This window comes from Ictidomys tridecemlineatus, chromosome X (genome assembly GCF_052094955.1).
Source record: "Ictidomys tridecemlineatus isolate mIctTri1 chromosome X, mIctTri1.hap1, whole genome shotgun sequence".
NCBI lineage: Eukaryota > Metazoa > Chordata > Mammalia > Rodentia > Sciuridae > Ictidomys > Ictidomys tridecemlineatus.
The window spans coordinates 53,904,628-53,926,689 of NC_135493.1; the positions used below are offsets into that span (position 1 = coordinate 53,904,628).

Genomic DNA, 22,062 nt, shown 5'->3' on the forward strand with positions numbered 1-22,062 from the left:
CATTCTAACTATACATATGTATGTTACATTTCAGTACATATATACAATGGGTAATGATCAGATCAGTGTAATTGACATATCCACCACTCCAAACATTTATCATTTCTTGGGAACATTCAAAATTCTCTTTAGTAACTATCATGAAATATGAACTTAATTTTTGTCAACCATAATTCTCCTACTGTGCTATAGAACATTAGAAGTTATTCCTTCTGCTTTGTTCTACTATTTTTGTATTATTTCAACATGGAGATAATAATAAATTACATGTAGAAATCATGTCCTTTAATTTGATGGTGACCATAGTTTGACTCCAAGCATTAAGCTTCATGAATTTCTCAATTCTTTCAAATGAACTTGAAAAATTGGAGTAATAAAAGGTAAGAATAGACAGGTTTAGAGAATTCATTTCAAGGAGCTGGAATAAATTGCATATACAGTTTTTTTTTTCTTTTTCAATATATGACTGGAAATTTCTGAAACATCAGTATGAAGGATGGTAGATAAATATATCTAATAGTGGGGCTGAGATTGTAGCTCAGTAGTAGAGTACTTGGCTAGCACATGTGAGGCACTGGGTTCAATCCTCAGCACCACATAAAAATAAATAAGAATAAAGGTATTAAAATATACATTAAATAGTACTATGGATATACAAGTACCATGTTGAGCACATACTGTGGAGGTATTTATGAGCATGGTGCTAGAAATTGTAGTCTGCAAGCTCACAACCGATTTGTGATCAGGTAATACCATTTAAGTATTTATAGAAACAATCCTCAGTCTATTCTCTATCTTCTTAGAGAGATCATCCATCCATTCAAGATTTTTTCTTTGACTGTGGGTGTATGGTTTGGAGTCATCTTTCATACTCTTGTGTTTATCAAATTTTCCCATTTTTTAAAATTTGTGATATCTCTTGTAGCTTTTACATTTTCATTACCAGTACTTTAGTTCAGATCTCACTCTACATAGAAACGTGGATGAACAGAGGAACTGGTTTGTTTAACAAAAAAAGGTCACTGGGTTTATTGGAAATTCAGTATAACCAAAATAAATAGGGCAAAGCACAAATGGATAGTGAAGTAAGCAAGTTAGCAGGAAGCAACCTTAAGAAGACTGACCACCTTATTCCTGTTGGGCAGAGAAGTGAGTAAACATTAACCAAGGACTATTATTCCCAAATTAAAGTCAGTGTTCCATTTTTTCCCCATGTGCTTCCTATTATGTGTATTTTGTCAAGTTAAATATCAAATAATAATAACTATACTTTTTAAAAGTGAATATTCAAATATATGTATTTCATTGATATGTTTCCATCTCATAATAATGAATTGTAGTATAAACCTAAAGTCAATAATTAAAAGGTAAAAAGCAAATACCTCACTGGAATTGCTTTCAATTATGGATATATCCATTGGCAATTTAAAACAATATCATTTAACTTTTATCCACTAGTCAGGAATGAAAGGAAAATAATAAACTTATATACACTAGTGGATAATTTTTATTTTATTGATAGTAAAGTTGAATCTGAGGCAGGTAAGTAAGAAGTTCTGGATTCCGATCATAGACTTGTTATTAGGAATCTCTGTGATGTAGGACAAGCCACTAAACTTTAGTTTCTTTTTCTGTAAGATGGGGTAACATATTTGATTTTATAACCAGTAAAGCTAGACTCTTCAGGGTGCATTTTTCCATGGAAGTTTGTAACTGAGGACAAAGCCATGCCATTAATTTAAACTTTTAGTTGTTTATTTTGATACCTAATTGTTCCAATAAAGAAAAAGTCCCTATCATTTTGAAGAAGGCCAAAGTTCTTTCAGCAGTTAAAACTTCACACTTTTTAGAGCACACTTATATTTTCTGAAAGTCTTTATTAGCATAAATGCTTATCTTTCAGCAGTAGCTGTGTCTTTAGGTATTTCTGAAATAATTGCAAACCAGGATGAATACCACAGAGGCTAATACCTCTTTCTTAGGGACTTTATATCTTTATATTGTATTTAGTCATATAAAGGTTTTTTCTATGTGTTTTACTATACTAGGTAGTTTTGTTCTGTTTTTATTGCTTCAGATGGTTTAAATCATTGTGATAGAGAAAAATGATGAGTAGGTTTGGCTTAATTTGTCTTAGATAGCCTTAACAATTTCCAAGTTGTTGAATATGTGGTTATTTAGGATTTTGAATATTCATTGTTCAAAATTATGTTTTGAAAAATTTTATTGACATTGATATATTAAGATATTTATGTTTTTCAAAAGATACAAATTTCATTTAGATAGGAGGAATAAGCTCAAGAGATCTATTGTATATCTTGGGGACTATCATAAATAGCAGTATATTGTACACTTGAAAATTGCTAAGAAAGTAGATTTTAAATGTTCTCACCACAAAAATTGGTAAGGGCATGAAGTAATTTGTAGGTTAATTAGCTGAATTAAGCCATTCCAAAATGTATGCTTCCATCCAACATCTTTTTCAATCCCATAAATATATGCAATTTTTGTCAGTTAAAAATTAAATGTAATGAATGAAGAAAAGGTATTTACCATGAATATAATGAATGAAGAAAAGGTATTTACCATGTATGTGCTACCAGAACAACACATAGTCTCCACAGTATCTTTGTCAGTTATAGGCAGAAATGATTTAAAAATACATAAAAATAAACAAGAGAAGACTAAAGCAATTGCCATTACAGATCACATTCTGAGAAAAAGAAATTTGAACTTGCCAATTTTTTTTGACATCCAGAGTAAGAATGCAAGGAAATAGTTCTTTTACATTTGGTTTCAGTTGTCCTGTGCTAAAAATATCTGTGAACATTAAATTTCTTTGATCTTTGTATGTGTAGCTATCACACGCTATAATGAGTCTTTAATTATATGTTTTTGGCACTGCACCTGGTAGGTGAGAAGGACTGTTGCATTTCTGTTGTTCAGTCATCAAATAGCAATTACCCTTCAACTCTCCTTACCCCTGTTACCGTGCAGGAAGATTTATTTAACTTTTCTGCTGCCCATCAGGATCAGATAGCATAACATACAAATTGGATTAGAAAAAAAAGATATGTTTAGGTATATGTGCTAATGCCTCTGTTTTCTTCTTGCATTCAAAAAATTTCTTACTTAACCTTATTCATTACAGATAAACTCAGTGTCAGCTCTGTTTCATTTCCAGGGCTTACAGATTAGGAATGTGATTTCTTGGAGTAAGTTCATTTTAATAAAATTCCACTAAACTAAAATAAATTGGTTGTCCTATGGAGTACATGATAGAATTTTAACTGTATTACTTAGCTTAGGAAAATAAACCAATACATTTTTCTTGTGGAAGTTAACATTTTATTATAGGTTTGATTGGTTATATCACTAAGAAGGCAGCTTTAGTAAGTGTCCTAATATAATTATATTTACAATTTCAGATGTAAAATGTGGCTGGCTTTTGCTTGACTATTTGGAATGGCCTTTCTTCTTGCCTCGCCCTATTGACTCTATATTGAAGATTTTCACTTTTATTCACATTTTAAATAATTTTTTTCTATCAGTAGTATAGAAGTAAGACCTTTTCATACAAAAATTTTTAAGGGAAGGTGGGAAGGAAAATATTTCTTATTGTGTAGCTTATTAGACATTTATACAGATTCAGACTTAAGCCATTTCTTAGACTATTTTCAAATTAATTTAGGCAACTTAAGAAATTGATTTTAATGAATATGAAATTTTTATCTTTTGCTAGAGAATTTTACTTAAATTATCTCCATAGGGTTGGGGAGATTAGCTCAGTGGTTAAGCATTTGCCTAGCATGTGTGAGGATCTGGGTTTGATTCCAAGTACTGGGGAAAAAAAAAGTGCATCTCAACTCTTGTCCTAAGGATATTTTTCTACATAACTTAAGCATTTAAAATTTCTTTTGTAAATATGGAAATGGATTTGTTTATACATAATATAATATATAATATAATATAAACAACTGAAAATAATGCATATTTTATCTTTGTAAGTGTCTCTTAAAATATATATAAATAGCATGAAACAGAGCAGAAATTTTCAATGCAGCCAGAGAAAAAGATGGTGTTTTTAAGAAAATTATAATCTATCATAGCATTGAAGTCAGAACCACCAAGAAGTAGAGCTAGAGAATTGACACATTCAATCTTCCTATGTATCAGGTGAAATAAGTGGTCAGTCGAATGTCATGCTTCAAAGACTTATGCACAAGTGTCTAGAAGTGGTAGCATTACATCAAGTAGGTATTTATAATTGGTCAGAGATAGTTTTCACATTAATCCACCAGTGGATTATTTGCAAGGATATTCAAATATTCAGTGCTATTGTATTTTGGTACTGTGTTTACTTTCATGTAGACAAACCTGAGTGGAAAATATATATATATATATAATATTTATATTTGTATTGGATTAAGACCAAGCCAGTCATAATATATAGAAATCCCTCTTGTTGTTTTTCTCTTAATTTTTTAATTAATTAATGTGTATATTGATAATAGAACTGTCTGTGGTGTTGATTGAGGCTGAACAAATTGTGTAATGATGCCAAAAATATGAAGTTTTTCTTGGATACCCTTTGGGCTATCCTTGTAGCCATCTGCGGATTGAATGTACAGTATTGTTTATGAAGGGTTACACATTGGTTTTAATTACCTAGGGATCTTTTTATTTTCCCAAGTACACATAACTAAGGATTGGTTTTAATTGCATTGAAAAACATTACATTGGCAACATTGGTATTAAAATGAGATGTTTTCTGAGTAAAAACAAAAACAAAAACACCATTTACAATAAACCTTTAAAGTTTCCTCACCTTTTTGAATTAGTTCTTTCATGTGTTATAATTTTTTTTTACCAACTTTCTGAATTTCCCCAAGAAACTCCAGACTATCATTCATTTTATTTGATGTTCCAGTGATTTGAGTTGTAGTATTGAGATTACACATGGGAATTGAAGACCATTAGAGAGAAATAAAATCTTTTGTACAGAACACATAACTCTCTATACTAGCCTTTAGCACTGCACAAACAGTGATAAAGGGATGACATGACAAATATTGGACTCCTTCACATGAGACCAATAGCATTTACAGCTTATGGGACTCCGTATAGAATTTTCTAATTTTAGCTTTAAGCATTTTGAAAGATAGGCGTTAATCTGAACAATCTAATCAGAAGTGAACATGCAGTTACTATGGCTTACTGTGTCTGTATTATGTATAAGATACTGAACTGATTTGTCCCCCTATCTTTAAGTTATATTACATTAAATATAACTGAATAATTCAGAGTTCAAATTTCTAATTTACAGATAGAAGGTTGAGGTTTGGGGAAACAGAAGGGCTTTGTCCTTTACATGGATCTGAAGGGAACAGAATTTCACTCACTCCTCTAATAGAATAGGTACATTGCAGAGTTTTTCTCATTTTGGTTTGCTCTGGAGAACTATGGAGGGGAAGAATCTTGCTTTCTGTTGGATTTAGGATTAAATGAATCCTCTGATACTTTCATGAAATGTAAGATTTTCTTTCCTTTGATAATGCTGATCAGTGTTAAGTGGACCCTTTAAAAATAATGATCTCATAAATTCTGAAAGCTAGGGAGATATTTCTGTCTTAAAACTTTAGTGTATTTTGATATAATTCTCACTGTCAAATTGTGCAAGAACTATAAATTCTCTCTCTTTTTTGCTCCTTTTTCACCCCTGCACCATTATGATTTCTGTGACTATTCTAATGTCAACTGGTCAGCACTAAATATAGTTAGAATTAAATATACACAAAAGTAAATAACAAATTAAAGAAAGTACATCAGGCAATAAGAGATCCAAATATTTAAATTACGAAGTTTATTTGTCAGTGAATAGATGAAATCTAGTATGGTTTTAGAGTCCTCTGCATATTTCATAAAAATTAAAATACTTTGTACTGAGTTAAGTGTTAATATTGTTAAAAAAGTTTCTTATCTGAGTGTGGTGACACACACCTGTAATCCTTGCAATTGAGGAGGCTAAAGGAGGAGGAATGGCTAAAGCAGTTCATGGCCAGCCTGGGAAACTTAGTGAGACTTTGTCTTAAAATAAAAAGGGGTAGGAATGTAACTAAATTGACAGAATATTTGCCTGGCATAAATAAAACCCTGAATTCAATCCCCGAACCACAGGGGCTTAATAAAAATATTCTTTAATGTATGTCTAAAATTTATACTGGTCTTAGGATTAGAATATTTAAAGAGTTTGCATTTTGGATTTTTAACATTTTGGAAAGTATTTTAATACTAGCTTCATTGTGATATTTCACATACATTATTATTCCATTTAATAGTCACAAAGAGTTTATGGGCACTGTTCTCATCCCTAGATTATAATAAAAAACAAGGTTAAGTTGTTTAAGTAATGATCAAAATAACACAGCTAGAATTCCTAGAGATGGGATTAGAACCTAGATCAGTTTTTCTCTAAAAGTTTATGAATTTGTCATAGCACCATGTGGGCTCACAGCATCGTTCATTGATGGATGACAGAATATTTTTTGATCTTCAGTAAGATTAGATTCTAAAACTGTAGCTGCTTTCTATATCTGATAGATATTGTCAAACATTTTGGTATAACAAGAAAAGACTTTTTTACTGAGAGTCTTTCTTGTTCCTAAGATATTCATACTGGCTTCCTTTTCAGATCTATTTCTGGTCTCCTTCTTACTTGTACATTAATTCTCCTGGTCTTTCTATTGTTTTTGTTTAGGTGGTTCATTTGTCCTACCTGGTTCCCTGACAAGTAGCCATCTAATAGCAGCTTGCATATGTAGCAGGACAAGATGATTCTCTAACCTAATAGCATAAAATTAACAATATGTATGTTAATACAATAATGTCTCAGAAATTGATATTGTAGTCTTTATAGCCCCACTCCCCTCCAAAAAAAATAATCTAAGCTCTATTTTAACTCTATTTTTTTTCTGATAAACTAATTTTCCTAAATCCTGACTGGAAATTTTAGCTGCAGTCACAAGATATCTTAGCAGTATTTGCTAGATTTCTTAACGAAACTCGGGTCTTTAAAGACAATAAAAACATGGATTATAAAGTACTTAGTCTATCTAAAAAATTAAACTAAGCTGTATAAATAAATATAATTGTGTGTCTAGGCATAGATATATAGATATAAAATCAATGCAGTTCTGTAGCAATCGTAAATTGTTTTCATTGAGTTATTGGTGAGATCATTAGCCAGATATTTTTATAGAAAATAGTGTAGTGCTCTTGTTTTAGTAATTTCTAATGATGTGGTTGAAAGAAGTAAGGTCTTGGGAGTCCAATATGGATTTAGATTCTAAAACTGTAGCTACTTTCTTATTGACTGATGTTTTCCAAGTTATTTAACTGCTTTACTTATCAAGTTTCTTTACCTGAAAGCTGTTTTTAGAATTGCTGAATTTAAAAAGACTTTCAATATCAAGTACAGACAAGGATTTGAAGAATTTGGAACTGTAACACTTTGCTGAAGGAGTGCCAAATAGAATGGCTAACTTGGAAAGCAGTTTTTTAAAAAGTTAAACATGTACTTACCATCAGACCAAGGAATTTCACCCCCAAGTATTGTCTGGAGAGAAAATAAACATATGCGTACACAAATACTTCCATGTGGATGTTTATAGCAGTTTTATTCATAATTATTAAAACCTGGAAACAATTGAAATGTATATTAACTAATATTAGTAGATAAACAAATGGTGGTATATCCATATAATAGCAAGGAATGGACTGCTGAGACATTCAACAAAATTGTTGGCTATTATAATTTTTATGCTGAGTGATTCTATTGCCATGTTTAACGAAAAAGAACAAATAAAAATATTTATGCTATGTTAAATAAACCTGACATAAAAATCTGCAAACTGAATAATTCCATTTATAATGACATCTGGAAAAAGCAAAACTAGAAGGACATGAATCAGGTAAGTAGTTACCAAGGGGTGAGATAGAGAAAGGGTATTGACTACAAAGGAGAATTGGGCAATATTTTGGGATGCTGGAAATATTCTGTATCTTGTGTTGGTGGTTATATGACTGTAAAATTTGTCAAAATGTTGAATTTTACAGTATATAAATCATCTCAGTAGAAAGGAAAGAAAAATGTTTTATATTTCAGGGTAATTATGGAAATTTTAAAAGATCATTCTTCTTCCCCATGTTGTCTTCTGTTTGGTTCTTCCTTATTCTCTGCTTCTTCTATGTTTCGCAAATTTAAGATCTGTGATGAATTGCTCTTTCTTATTTCAGGGCTATTATGCTACAACAAAATTTAGGTCTATCTGTCTTGATCTGCAGTCCCAATGTTGGACTTTAAATTAAGTCATCAACTTTATTTTTAAAGTTCTGGATGTCTCAATTAGTATTGAATATCTCAGAGCTGACATTTTTATACTTTGTAAAATATGCCAATAATACCTGCTTCACATCAATTCCTTTTTGTCCTGTGGCAGTGGGAGTACACCGTATGGTTAGGAGGATATACAAAGCAGTCATGGATTCTGAGCCTGAGTTCTGCTTGAGAAAGCTTTCCTCTACTTCTCTGTAAACCATGTTCTATGCCAGTGGTTCTAAAATATGAGCAAGCATTAGAACTACCAGGGAGGACTTAAAACATAACTTGTTCACCCTGCCGTCCCCCTGCCCTATTTACTGATTTTATAGTTCAGGACCCAAGAATTACCATTTCTAACAAACTTTCAAGCAATGTTGATGATGCTGGTTTGGGATGCACCCTAATAAATACTAATTTATACTTCTTTTGTTGCAGTGTCAAAAATTCAGCCCATGTATGAGAGCCAACATTTGGGTTTTAACTGCTTCATCATTTCATGGCGTGTGTGTGTGTGTGTGTGTATGTACATATGTACATACACACAGAGAATGAGACTGTGTATGAATAGCAAACACTTGGATAGAGACCACAAGGCTTGATGTCTGAAAGATAGAAAAATGGTACTGGCAAGAGAAAAAGGAAAAAAGATGTGCAGCTGCACATTCTTTTAATCTCCTGAGTGTCATTATACTACATCATAATTGTTTTATCCCTTTGGCAATAAACTCCTTTCAGGCTTCTATTCTATTTTAAAAACTCTGAACTCTTATTTATTTTTGTATTGGGGATGGAATACAGAGATGCTGTACCACGAGCTATACCCAAGCCCTTTTAATTCATTTATTTATGTTTAATTTTGAGATAATCTCACTACGTTGCCCAGGCTGGCCTTGAACTTGTGTTCTTTCTTCATCAGCCTCCTCACATGCTGGGCTTACAAGTGTGTGCCACTGTACCTGGCTGAAGACTCTTACTAGGTCTCCTGTGGCCATCAGCCTACAGTATTCACAACTGAGACTTTTCATTGCCTAGTTTGTAATAAATAGGCCCTTCCTCCTCACACTGAAATTTCATGGTTATTTCCTCCCCCATCCAAGATCAATAGAAATTTTTACTGAATGAAACCAAAGTACCATAAACTGCATGATTTGATAACATTCTGAGATGTTTGGGTGACTGATTTGTGTCAAATAATTTCCTAGACCAAGAAAGAAAAAATCCTAATGATTTTAATAACACTACATGTAACAGAAATATGAATAAACCCTAGAATTTTAAAAACAGTTTGTAAGTGTTAAATTTAAAGAAGTCACAGATTGTTTTTTCTTCTTCCCAAATGCTAAAGAAGATATTGACACCAAATTCCAAAGCAGATATTGAGGGCTATCTACATAAATTTGTTCAGAATTCCTACTATGTTAAGGTTGTATATTATGCTGTGCAGTAATGATATCTGCTGATTATTCTCTGTGATAGATTAAATATAGTATATTATACTTATAGCTGATGTCCCTTTATCCCTCTACCACTACCTCACTGATTATTGAGAGTCTTTAGAGAAAATAGCTTATTGCATTGGATGATTACATGCTTCAATTGAATAGTAGCTTACTGCCAATTATCATTACAATGCCATATTGATTTTTCTCCTTTCCATTATGGAAATTAAAGCAGAATTTGTTTAGAATGAGCATCCATATATATTATAGATGTGACTAGTTCTTAAAATGTGCTATTTCTAAATGTACTTTCTTCAGTGATCTGGTCATTCTTACTGATAGGCTCTTATAAATGTAGGTCTCTCCTATGTTGATAAGCTTTACCTTAGTTAGGGATAAAGTGGATAAAGACTGTGGAATGGAAATATGTGCATGGTTTAACTATTTGGAGTATGAGGCTGATGATGTTGCTCTGTAGTAGAATACTTGCCTAGCATGAAGGAAGCCCTGGGTTTCATTCCAGCACCAGGGGGCGGGAGGAGATAGACCATAGATTTTAATCATTGTTTCACAGAAATCTGCTATATATTTATTTTGATGTATGAACTTCATGGGCAACATGAGACTGGTTATTCTCTTAACTACACACATTAATAAATTCATTAAATTTAAATTAGTCAACAAATATTTATGGACTATATATAAACTACTATGGTAAGTGAAATAGTAGCTAGAAAGATAAATGAAATAATGTACTGTCTTTAGAGAATTCATAACCCAAAGGGGTAGGTAAGCCATGTGTGTCAAGAATCATAATGTCAGTGAGGGTTCTTAACAAAAAGAATTTGTATATTGTTGGAGGACTTATAGGGGAAAGACATTAATGGTTCGAAACAGTCCTTTTGAGATTTGAAGGTTTATTGAGATGGTGTTGGGGTGACCTTTTGGAAGAAAGAATAAATGAACTAAAACAGGGAATTGCAAGTAGGACTACAGGAACAATAATTTGTTTGATTTTATTGGTACATATAGTATAAGGTCTTAGGCTAGAAAGCTAAACTGGGGCTAGATTAGAATGTTGGGCCAAATTATTTATATGTATTAGGTAGTTCAGGGGAAATTGTTGGAAAAAAGACTATGGTTAAATGCAATTTAATCTGGCAGTTAATAAAATGAACAAATGAAAAAATGAAGCTACAGAGACCTCATTTGGGAGTCTCCAGGTATATTAAAGGAAAGGTTAATAGGGCTAAACTAGACTTTTAGCATAGACAACAATGACAAGGAAGGAAGGGGCATTTGAGGAATAATTCTAGAAAATTTATGCCTGGATGCCATAAAGTTAGGTCAAGTTCTATTTAATCTGTCTTCTAGCCTTCTACCACACATGGGATTTGATCTCCTTAGTCAGTCCTCTCCAATGCCCTGATCTCCTCACAGTTTCTGGAGCATTTCAAACATACTATTTAACACCTCAGGAAACAGTGCCTTTAATCCTTGTACTGAAAAATTTTTCACTTCCTTCAGGGCTCTGCTCAAATGTTACCTTAACTGAGGACCTTTTGCTGACCACATACTGAAAAGTAGCATCTTGGTTCTCCATTTTATTTAATTTACCAAATGTTATTTTTCTTCCTTGCATCAATGCACTGATATTTATTATAGTTGGTTATTTGTTATCACCTGTCTCCCTCTTTCTACATGGTTGTCTTCATGAGTATAAAGGGCTTAGTTTTGTTGTCTATCATAGCTCTGTCACCTAAAACATGCTTGGTATAGACACTCAGCAAATATTTGTTGAATCCACAAACAGAACAAATGCAAAGGGGAAGTAGAATGGGAGATCAAACAATTATAGAATATTTCAAGTATGAAGGATTCAAAGGGTCATAATGTTATTAACAGAATGTTGAAGAATGGAAGAGGAGTTGATTTAGAGGATTGGAAATGGGAAGATAAATTCAGCCCATAAATTCAGACTTAACTATATGATACTAGTGAAACAACCAAGGCAGTGCTGTTTAGTGGGCAATCAAAAATGTGAAGAAAGTTCTTGGATTTAGGAAAAGAGCTCTGAGTTATGCATATACAGTCAGTATTTGAATCAGTATCAGCAGAGAAAACAATAGTAAGATAACATTATCAGAAATGAAAATCAAAATGTCATTCTGAATATTTAATGTCTTAAATACATTAATTTAATCATACTCTTTTTGTTTGTGTGTTCTTTTTATAGTTGGGTTAACAACTTTGGACATGAAGGTCTCGGGCTCTTATTGGATGTTCTGGAAAAGATTCTGGACAAAAAACTGTAAGAATAAACATTAAAAATTTTTCATCAAAGGGGAAAATTTGAAGTACAAAAACCTTATTATTTTTTTCTTAGGCAAGAAAATATTGACAAGAAGAATCAATATAAACTCATTCAGTGCCTCAAAGCATTTATGAATAATAAGGTAAGTAGTATTTACTTCTGCCTTTGTTACAAAAGGGGAAAACTTGCTTGACAATGTGAAAGTATGAAACAGATGAGATAGTATTTATTTAATTTACAAAATGTCTTTATGATGCAAATCATAAGTTTCATTGAAAGACTATTTGAAATATACTTTTGTTTTATACAGTATTTATTAGTAGGTATTGCAATCATGTAAACATCAGTCTTGTTTTCAAATTAGAAATACTTTTATTTTTCTTTTACAGTAGTAGTTAAAGGTCATAAGTTGGAAGACTATTTCTATATGGTTTTTATTCCATTGAAAAAGAAAATTTATTGGTCAGGTTTGACTTGGTTTCTATGAACATCATAAAGTTAATATTCTCTTTTATGTTCAGTAAATGTCATTTATGAGCATTATGGTTTGTAAATGTGATGCCCCCCCCAATCCTTTGTGTGAATGCATGGACATTCAAAGGTGAAATGATTGGATTGTGAGAGTTCTAATTTATTTAGTCCATCCTAGTTTGAATGGACTAACTGGGAAGTAAGTATAGGTAGGTGGGGTGTAGCTGGAAGAAGTGGATTACTGCATCATGCCCTGGAAAGTTTCATCTTCCCTGCATCCCCCATCCCATCCCACTCTACTTCCTTACTGCCTAAAGGAGAACAGCTTACCACTGCCACACTCTCACACTCTTTCCCCATGGTGTGCTGCCTTATCTTGGGACAAGAGCAATGGAATTGGCCATCTATGAACTGGACTTCTAATATCATGAGCCAAAATTAATGTTTCTTCCTCTAAGTTAATCTTTTCAAGCATTTTGATCACAGTGACCCAAAGGTTGACTAAAACAGAAATTGGTACTGAGAAGTAAGATCATTGCTGTGACTGATCTGACATCGTGGTTCAAAAGCCTTTGGAAATGGTTTGTGGGATAAATTTGGAAAAGTTTGGAAATGCATGCTGGAAAGCCTTAGGATATTTTAAACAGAGCTTAATGGATGATTCTGATGGCAACCCAGAAGACCAGAATGCTGATAAGAGTGAGGGCTATGATCTTGAGGTTTCAGAGAAAAATGAAGACTTTGTTGGGAATTGGACTAGAGGCCTTTTAATGTTACATTCTGGCAAAGGACCTGTGTACAATTTATTTGTGTCCTGAGACTTTGTGTCGAGCTTAATTTAAAAGTGATGAACTAATTAATCTGTCAAAGGAAATTCAAGGCAGCACAGCATTCAATCAGTGGCATTGATATTACTGGCAGCTTTTAGCCAGGTTTACTCTGACAAACAGGAGCAGATAGCAGAAGTAAAGTATTTTAAAAACCTGTAGTTTGACCAAAAACATGCATGTACAATTAATGCCAAGAGAGTTGTGCTTGTTGAAGATATTATGGTACCTATAGAGACCCTAAATACATCACAGAGAAAATAGGAAATATGGCTTGAGGACATCTCAGGAATTTGTATGACCATACCCTTGTTGGCTCTAGGGTGTAGAAGGGAAAGTTCCTTTGAGAATAGATCACTGGGATTCACTGCTTTCACAGGGGTACCTAGGAAGTTGTACTCAGCCATCCAGAAACTCAGAGTCTGTAGAAGCCATGATTCCATAGGGCTCAGGTATTGTAAGAGCTGGCAGCAGACCTTGGTGTCATCCATGTGGTGTTGGTTCTTCTGGAATGCAGGATGCTAAAGTTAAGGGGTCGGTCATGGATGCTTACACTGAGATTTAAAAGGAAGGCCTGGGAGGCCAGGGAAAGTGTAACACTGTCTGTCTATGAGAGGGCAATGCATGAAGCTGTAAAAGTGAAGCCAGAGCTGGAATGGAGACCCTAGGAATTAGGAGATTCCAGTAACATGGACTATCAGCCTAGAAAAGCTGCTGGCTATGGAGCAAGCCAGGTTAAAAGATAGCCCAAGTGCACTGTAACTAGCCAGACCAAAGAGGGGAGGGGTAGAGCTGCCCATGTCCTTTGGAGAGTACATCTTACGGTTGTGTGACTTGCTGTAAGCATATTTAGTGGATTTGTTTGCCTGGCTGACTTTAGACTTGTTTTAGCCCCACCTTTTTTTTTTCTGTGCCCCTATTCCTCCCTTTGGAATGGGAGTGATTATGCTGTGCCACTATATTGGATAAATCTAACTTTCTTTTGATATTTATAGGAGCTTATAGCCAAGAGACCAAGAGTTTGCCTTGAGTCTCAGAGGAGACTTGTTTGTTTGTTTGTTTGTTTGTTTGTACTGGGGATTGAAGTGGGGCAGGGGTGCTTAACCACTGAACCACATCCCCAGTCCCCTTTTAAAATATTTTATTTAGAGACAGGTTCTTGCTGAGTTGATTAAGGCCTAGCTGAGTTGCTGAGGCTGGCTTTGAACTCGAGATCCTCTTGCCTTAGCCTCCCGAGCCACTGGAATTACAGGTGTTGCGCCACCAGGCCATCTCAAAAGAGACTTTGAATTTCACTTTTGGGAAGTATGAAAACTGTTCAGACTATGGGAGTCTTGGGGATAAACTAAATGTGTTTTGCATTGTGAGAAGAAGATGAGCTTTTGGGGGCGGAATGTTATGGTTTGCATGTGAGGTGTCCTCCGAAATCTCCTGTATTAGTGCAGGGATATTCGGAGATGAAATGATTATGAGAGATGTAGTCCAATCAGTCTATACTAGTTTGAATGGATTCAGTGGATTTTAACTGTAGGCAGGTGGGATGTGTCTAGAAGAGGTGGGTCATTGGACGGGAAGGTTGCATCTGCTCGGTAGCCCCATTGCTCACCTCTCTGCTTCTGTGCTACCATGAGAGGAGAAACTTCCCTTTGTCCTGTCCTTCCCCCATGATATGTTGCCTCACCCTGGGTCCAGAGTAATGGAGTCACCTGTCTACTGTGAGCCAAAGTAAATGTTTTCTTCTCTAAGTTGTTTTTGGCAAATATTTTGGTGTCAGTGATGCAAAAGTTGACTGAAACCTTAATGACATCTCTGGAAGATAGAAGGGCTTTATTTTTTGTATAATACCAGTTGTGTAATTAAGAACTATATGAATTTTAGGCTTTTTATTAGTGTCTTAGAAATGATGTAACCTTTATACCTACAGGTAAAATACCATTGATTAATTCACTTAATTACATAATTGCCTTTAGATGGCATTCTATAATCTCAAAGTGCCTAATAGAGATATGTAATTATATGGAATCTTGCCATATGTGAAATAAAACTATTAATAACCAATGAAATAAAATTTTGTATTTAAGGAATCTGCAGTCTTTCTTAGGCATATGAAGTTATATAATCATCATATATAATTTATGTACATATATCAATGAAAAATATTATTGGCACATGTGGTAGATGCTTGTTAGTAGACATGAGATTCTTAAATACACTTATAGTGCTGTTTCTGGAAGTTTTTCACAGAAAGATCCCTATCCATATTAGTACAGAATTTTTCAACTGCTGTGCTCTTAGTCTGTGGTTACAATGTTATGCAAACTTTGATGGGTAATAAGAACGAACTTACTAAATGTTGCTTCTCCATGGTTTACCATGAATCTCTTTTCAACTGAGGGAAATAATGACATAATGGAAAGACAACATAATACTAGAAATCAGGGGTTCTGCTGAACTATACAGATTTCATGCTTTGCTACTAATAAGTTGAGTGGCCTCTGAAAAATAACTTCACCTCTCCAGCTAATCAGTCCACTCATCTGTAAATTGAACTATAGTACCCTTTGTTCTGCATTCTCATTGATTCATGTTGTCAGATGTCACAGTTTTCTAGGACACCAACTAATTATAATCAGTATAGTCACAAGAGAAAATTATATTGGTGAGATTTTCTATAGAGCCTTTTTCCCACAGAATATACCTTGTTATATCAACACATAAGTTCTTATTTTGTAAGAGTTCTGCAGTTTTTGAAGAACCTGTTAATTTGACTCAGATTATTCTAAACTAAGGGTAAGTTTCAGTTAGACCACATTTATGTCTTGCATGTAGGCACTTAGAACATGAACAATTGGATCATCTAAATTACAGGCATGTGAAATAATAGGCATAAATACATATTCAAAATAGAAAATATACTGTTTTGTATTAATTTCATGTGGAATAAATTGTCTAAATCAGAGAAGGAAACTTTAATCAGAAATTACTTAAATGTCAGGGTTTTTTTGGCCCCTTGGAGTTTAGATTACCTTCTGAAACTCTTCTCCCTGTGCAAGGCATATACTAATAAAATCATAAAAGTAAACCATTATTCCTTAGCTTCCATTTTGATAATATTGCTCTGATGTTTGGATTGATGGTTTTCCAGATACATGTCTAATATCTTTATATATTTAGTATGTCACTGCATTTAAAGAACATTTATATAATTAGTGAGAACCTCATTGCAGAGGTACAGATTTTTTGGGTAATTTGGATTTAATTGCTTTTTATTTAATGAAAGATGCTCCATAGACATTTCATTTTTGAATGAAAATTTTAGATTTCATATTTTCCTCTCTTTAGTTTGGATTACAAAGGATTCTAGGGGATGAAAGAAGTCTTTTACTATTGGCAAGAGCAATTGACCCCAAACAACCCAACATGATGACTGAAATAGTAAAAATACTTTCTGCTATTTGCATTGTTGGAGAAGAGAATATGTAAGTATTGCTGTACTATATTTATTGCATAGAAAACAACTCTTGAGATAAGTTTTACTTTTAATAAGTCTTACTTTTATTCTCTTTCATTGGATAAGTTGTATAAAAAAGTATTAGACTTTAGGGAATTTTTGATTGACACTTTTGTCTTGTATATTTATATTGTAACAGTTTTTGGAGATTATGGAAGCTAGATTTAAATAGAATCCTACAGGGGAATTTTTTAAAGCCGAATTTAAAGTGAATAAATAGAATGTTGTCTTGCCAAAGGTGAAGCCATCATTAGAAAAGTGGGCAAAATTTAAAAGTTAGTTATTTTGGCAGTCTCTCTCTCTCTCTCTCTCTCTCTCTCTCTCTCTCTCTCTCACACACACACACACACACACACACACACACACACACACACACACACCATGCTGCATATCACACAATTTTATGTCTGTAGTTGAATTGAATATATGCTTTTATTTTAGTGTAATTTTTTGGATAGCCTTCTAGTTTGAATACTTATGGTAATTGAAAAGATGAAGTACTTATTGGTAAGTGAAATTACTTAACTTTTCTTTTTTTCTTTGTTTTTAATAGGTGTGTGTGTATGTGTATGTATATGTATGTATATATATGCATATATATGTATATATATGTGTATGTCTATATGCACCAAATTTAGCAAGTATTGCTGAGTATGTTTTGGATCATATATTCCTATGGAAATGATATTGAATCCAAATCAAAATTTCACATTTATTTCATTAGTAATTTCAGTTTATAAGAAACCATTGTGTGAAAATTGAAATATGTACTATGGATATGAACTGAAATATTTTTCTCAAAACTTTGTGTGAGAGTAATAATTTCAGTTTGATTCAGAGGTGGACCATACAAATATTTAAGGAAATTTCAATATGCTGACTTTCTTATAATTGTTAGAAAAAATGAGATGTTGTTTAGTGCTAGCTGTTGTCTTCAGAACTCAAAAGACAAACATTAAACCTAAAATATTACCTATAATGTTAACTCTTTTCTCAGAACAAATGAAGTAACCTATGCAAAAGTAAAGTTTCCCTTGGCTTTATAAAAAATCAGCTTATACATGAATAAGAAATACTGTTTTTCTAGTCAAGTAAATTTCCATAACTTAATATTTAAAAGTCACCCTAGCCTGATATAATTGTTAGGAATTAATTTTAATTTCAGATATTATTTGATAAAAATAGAGTACTGCATAGAGGTGCATTTGATTTCAACATCATATGGTATAGTTATCAATATTTTTATCTAGGTAAACAAATTTATTGTGCTAGATAAGAATGTTTCTTCAATTACCTTGAATTTCGCCTTTGGTTTCTTTTTTCTTATTCTTTTATCAAAAAATGTTGATTAAAGTTATTTTTAAAATATTCACTCTATCCAGCCCTTTATTATTAAATCACAGTGTGTTTACACTAGAATAATCTATTAATTATAGACATCAAATTATACTTAAGTGATATGAAGATCTTTATTAACACATGATATTTCAAAACCTGAAAATTTAAATTTTAATGTGTTTCTATCAGGGATTCTTTTGAAGGTATCACTCAGAAACATTATTTTTCTCAAGACTTTTCTAATTGAATTTGAATTTTCATGCTCTAAAATTATTTAAAGTTATCAGTATTCAGCTTGTAGGAATATGTAGACAGTAGCTCAATTATTATATGATAATGATCTTTCAGTTGGAAAGAATAAATCAAAGAGATCTATTGTATATTATGTCTATAGCTGATAATGTAATCTGTAATTGAAAATAGATGAGTAGATTTTAATTAGTCTCTTTACACACACATACAGAGAGAGAGAGAGAGAGACAGAGATACAAGATAAGTCTGTGAAGTAGTGCAGATGTTAATTACCTTGATTGAACCATTTTACAATATATGCATATTTCAAAATATTATGTTGTACACTATAACTATACACAGTTTCATTTGTTGATGAAAAAAATTAAATAATTTTAAAACATGTAATGACATACATAAACATTATGCTCCAAAAGTAAAACTGGCAAGACTGAAAGAAATAACCCATGTTCATAATATATGTGTAAGAAGTATTTTTCATTTCTGTTTCTTTTTTTCCCCTCTGTAGTCTAGATAAACTTTTAGGGGCTATAACTACTGCTGCAGAGAGAAATAACAGGGAGCGATTTTCACCAATTGTGGAAGGATTGGAAAATCATGAAGCTTTGCAATTACAGGTAAGTTAGTTTTGTCTTAAATTGCTTCTTGGGTTGTATTTAGAGTACTCATTTTGTATGACAGTAACTCTATTTTAACTGGCTCTTAAATAGAATTGGGTATAAAAATAAAATCCTTCTTATTAGATGTTTTGTTTGTGATATTAATAATTTGTTTAATATTAGGAAAAATACTTTCGAATTATTATAGATATGGCCCTATGATTATAATTGTTATTCTACTTTAGTAATAATAATAAATCAGGAAAATTGAAGCCTTATCAGTCATCAGGGCCAAAGGGCAAGCAGTTTGGCCAATGCCATTGTTGTATCAAGTGTTAAAGAGCATATGAGAGGAATTTAAAACAATTAAGCCCATCTCTCTTTGTGCCATTCAGACAACAGTCAGAGGTCTGATTCAACCAGAAGAGAGGAGATTGAATTGTAATTCCTTTGTCACAGTTCATCTGATAATCCTGTGTAGCCTTAGCCAAAGTCTTTTCTTCAAGAAAATAATAAAACTTGCTGTCCTTTTCTAGGTGGTTCAGGAAATGACCTATGTTAACTTTATTCTTGAGGAATAAGAACTCATATTTATGGCGCATATTTATGATATGAGCTCCTAGACTAAACATTTTAATTTGCATATGTCATTTGATTTAATTCTTCCAACAACCCAGCTTTATAGGTATTAATATCATCTCTATTTTGCTCATAAGAATGAAGAGTAAATAACTTGTCCAAGGTGACACAGTTTGTAAGAGACGGAAATTGATGTCAGCTTTTTTGGTCTCTGATGCTAATACTCTTTATTTTAGATAATGTATGCCATTAAATTGCTGAATGGATTTTTTTTATGCTGTTGAACTGTCATTCAGCAAAGACAACAAGTTTTTATATTTAATTTTATCAAATAATTTACTAGTATTTAAATATTAAAATTTCTTATGAGAAACTAACACAATTAATTTTCTCCTTTTCAAAGTTATATTCTGAAATATATCTTTTTTTCTCTAGAGTTTGAAATTGTATCAGATAAATGAATTGGCTTGTTTAAAGAGAATATGTGATGTTAAGAAACCTTAATGCTTCTTCAAATATATAAGTGATTTTCTTAATCATGTGTTCTTCTAGTTCAACTATGATGAACATTTTAGATAAACTTTTATAGTGTGATTATGTCAAAGGTATTACATATTTAAAAGTTGGAATATTTTCTAAGTTTTTTTTACTAATACATTTCTTCTTGCCATAAAGCTTTGTACTTCTCTTATAAAGTGTCTTCAGGAGGAATGAAGTAGTTTTAGCTATATTGAAAGTTTTCATTACATTTTATACTTAGTTTGTCATACTTGGGCAAAGTACAATTACATATTTTAAAAATCCACCTTAAATGAATTTTTAAGCATAATTCTGTGAATTACGTGTTATTACCTCCAGTTTACTGATAAGGGAATTAATTTGCTGGAAGGCTAAAGCCCATTGAAAAATCACATAATGGTTAAGTGGTAGAACTGTGATTTGAACTTAGGTCTTTGTGATGCCAACATTTGTATATTGCATTGCCTGTATTTTAATGTGACACCACTACCATAGATTAGTTTACCCCAAACAATGAGATGAGATTAACATTTGCTATCCTTCAGGAAGCTGGACACAATGGAATGATAAAGTAGAAAATGTTTAACAAATAACATATGGAAAAATCACAGACATCTTGCTAAGTATTCAAGAAATAGTTGAATACTGATTATAGATGCAAACTACAATTTGAAATTTCCTATTCTAATGAGCTACAAAAATTAGTAATTTGTTATATACAGAGCCTTGTACTCTCACAAGAATTGAGCAGATTTGTTTATTTGTTGTATTTAATGTGAATAAAAATATCCTTGAAAAGTTTAAAAATATATTCAGAATGCAGAAATGAAAAACAGAAGTTTAAATTTGTTGTTTAAGAAATATAATTAGTACTGTATTTTAACAGAATTACTTTTCTATTTTGGTAGTATCCTGAGACATCTCAAAATGTTATTATAGTCTCAGGAAGTAATTTTGTTAAAATACAGGACTAATTGTATTTTAAAATAATAACTATATATACCCCTCTTTTATTTTAAAACAGATTATTGACTTCTCAGTTTTTTTTAGTCCATCTGTAAAGTAAACTATTGCACCTGCGATAGGATTTTCAAGAAATAAGCAGAAGATAAACCATCTATCTTGACATGTTCTATCTTTACTGTCTTCCTTTTAACTTAGTGTCATTCTCTAGTCTCACATCCTATGATGCTGGTTTTTATCTGAGTTATGCTTTTAACTAGCCTCTCATCTCGCTTTATCATTTTATAGTCCACGTCTCTAAAAGAATAATCTCTACTTGTTTTATGTTTTAAATTACCTTTCACAACTCAGATTTCTCACAGTTCTCAAAAGGCATACTGTCATCCTGTAATTTCAAAATCCAATGGCCTCTTTCCAGTGGAAGAATGCCACTGATATCTAGGTACTCTTCATCATCCTCTTCTTTGAAAGTTTTTCTTCCTTTGCCTTCCAGGCACAGTTTTCTCTCTGCTTAATGACTACCTGTAATGGTTCTTTCTCTATTTTTTTTCTTTTTTGATACTGGGGATTGAACTCAGGGGCACTCAACCTCTGAGCCATATCTCCAGCCGTATTTTGTATTTTATTTAGAGAGAGGGTCTCACTGAGTTGTTTAGCACCTCACTTTTGCTAAGGTTGGCTTTGAACTCCTGACCCTCCTGTTTCAGTGGTATGCCACTGTGCTTGGCGTTTCTCTATTTTTTAATGTGTTTCCCCTCTTTTGACATTCACAGTTTCTGTCATTGATCTTCTCTATTATCATTTTACATCCACCTATCCATATATACATATGTACTTATACAAATACATGTATATATGCTCATAGACATA

General features: G+C 32.6%; 1 protein-coding gene across 15 annotated transcripts in view; it reads left to right on the forward strand.

Moving 5' to 3' along the window:
• Diaph2 (diaphanous related formin 2) overlaps window positions 1-22,062 on the forward strand; it is an 802,473-nt gene that overhangs the window by 194,628 nt on the left and 585,783 nt on the right. For all 15 annotated transcript variants that reach the window (XR_013431759.1, XR_013431758.1, XR_013431757.1 and 12 more), the window contains 4 exons: window positions 12,056-12,130; window positions 12,206-12,275; window positions 16,774-16,910; window positions 19,041-19,149. Coding sequence is in view for 5 of the 15 variants with exons in the window: in XM_040283678.2 (XP_040139612.1) it covers window positions 12,056-12,130; window positions 12,206-12,275; window positions 16,774-16,910; window positions 19,041-19,149 (391 nt within the window). In the remaining 10 variants the exon portion in view is untranslated. The remainder of the gene's footprint in view (window positions 1-12,055; window positions 12,131-12,205; window positions 12,276-16,773; window positions 16,911-19,040; window positions 19,150-22,062) is intronic.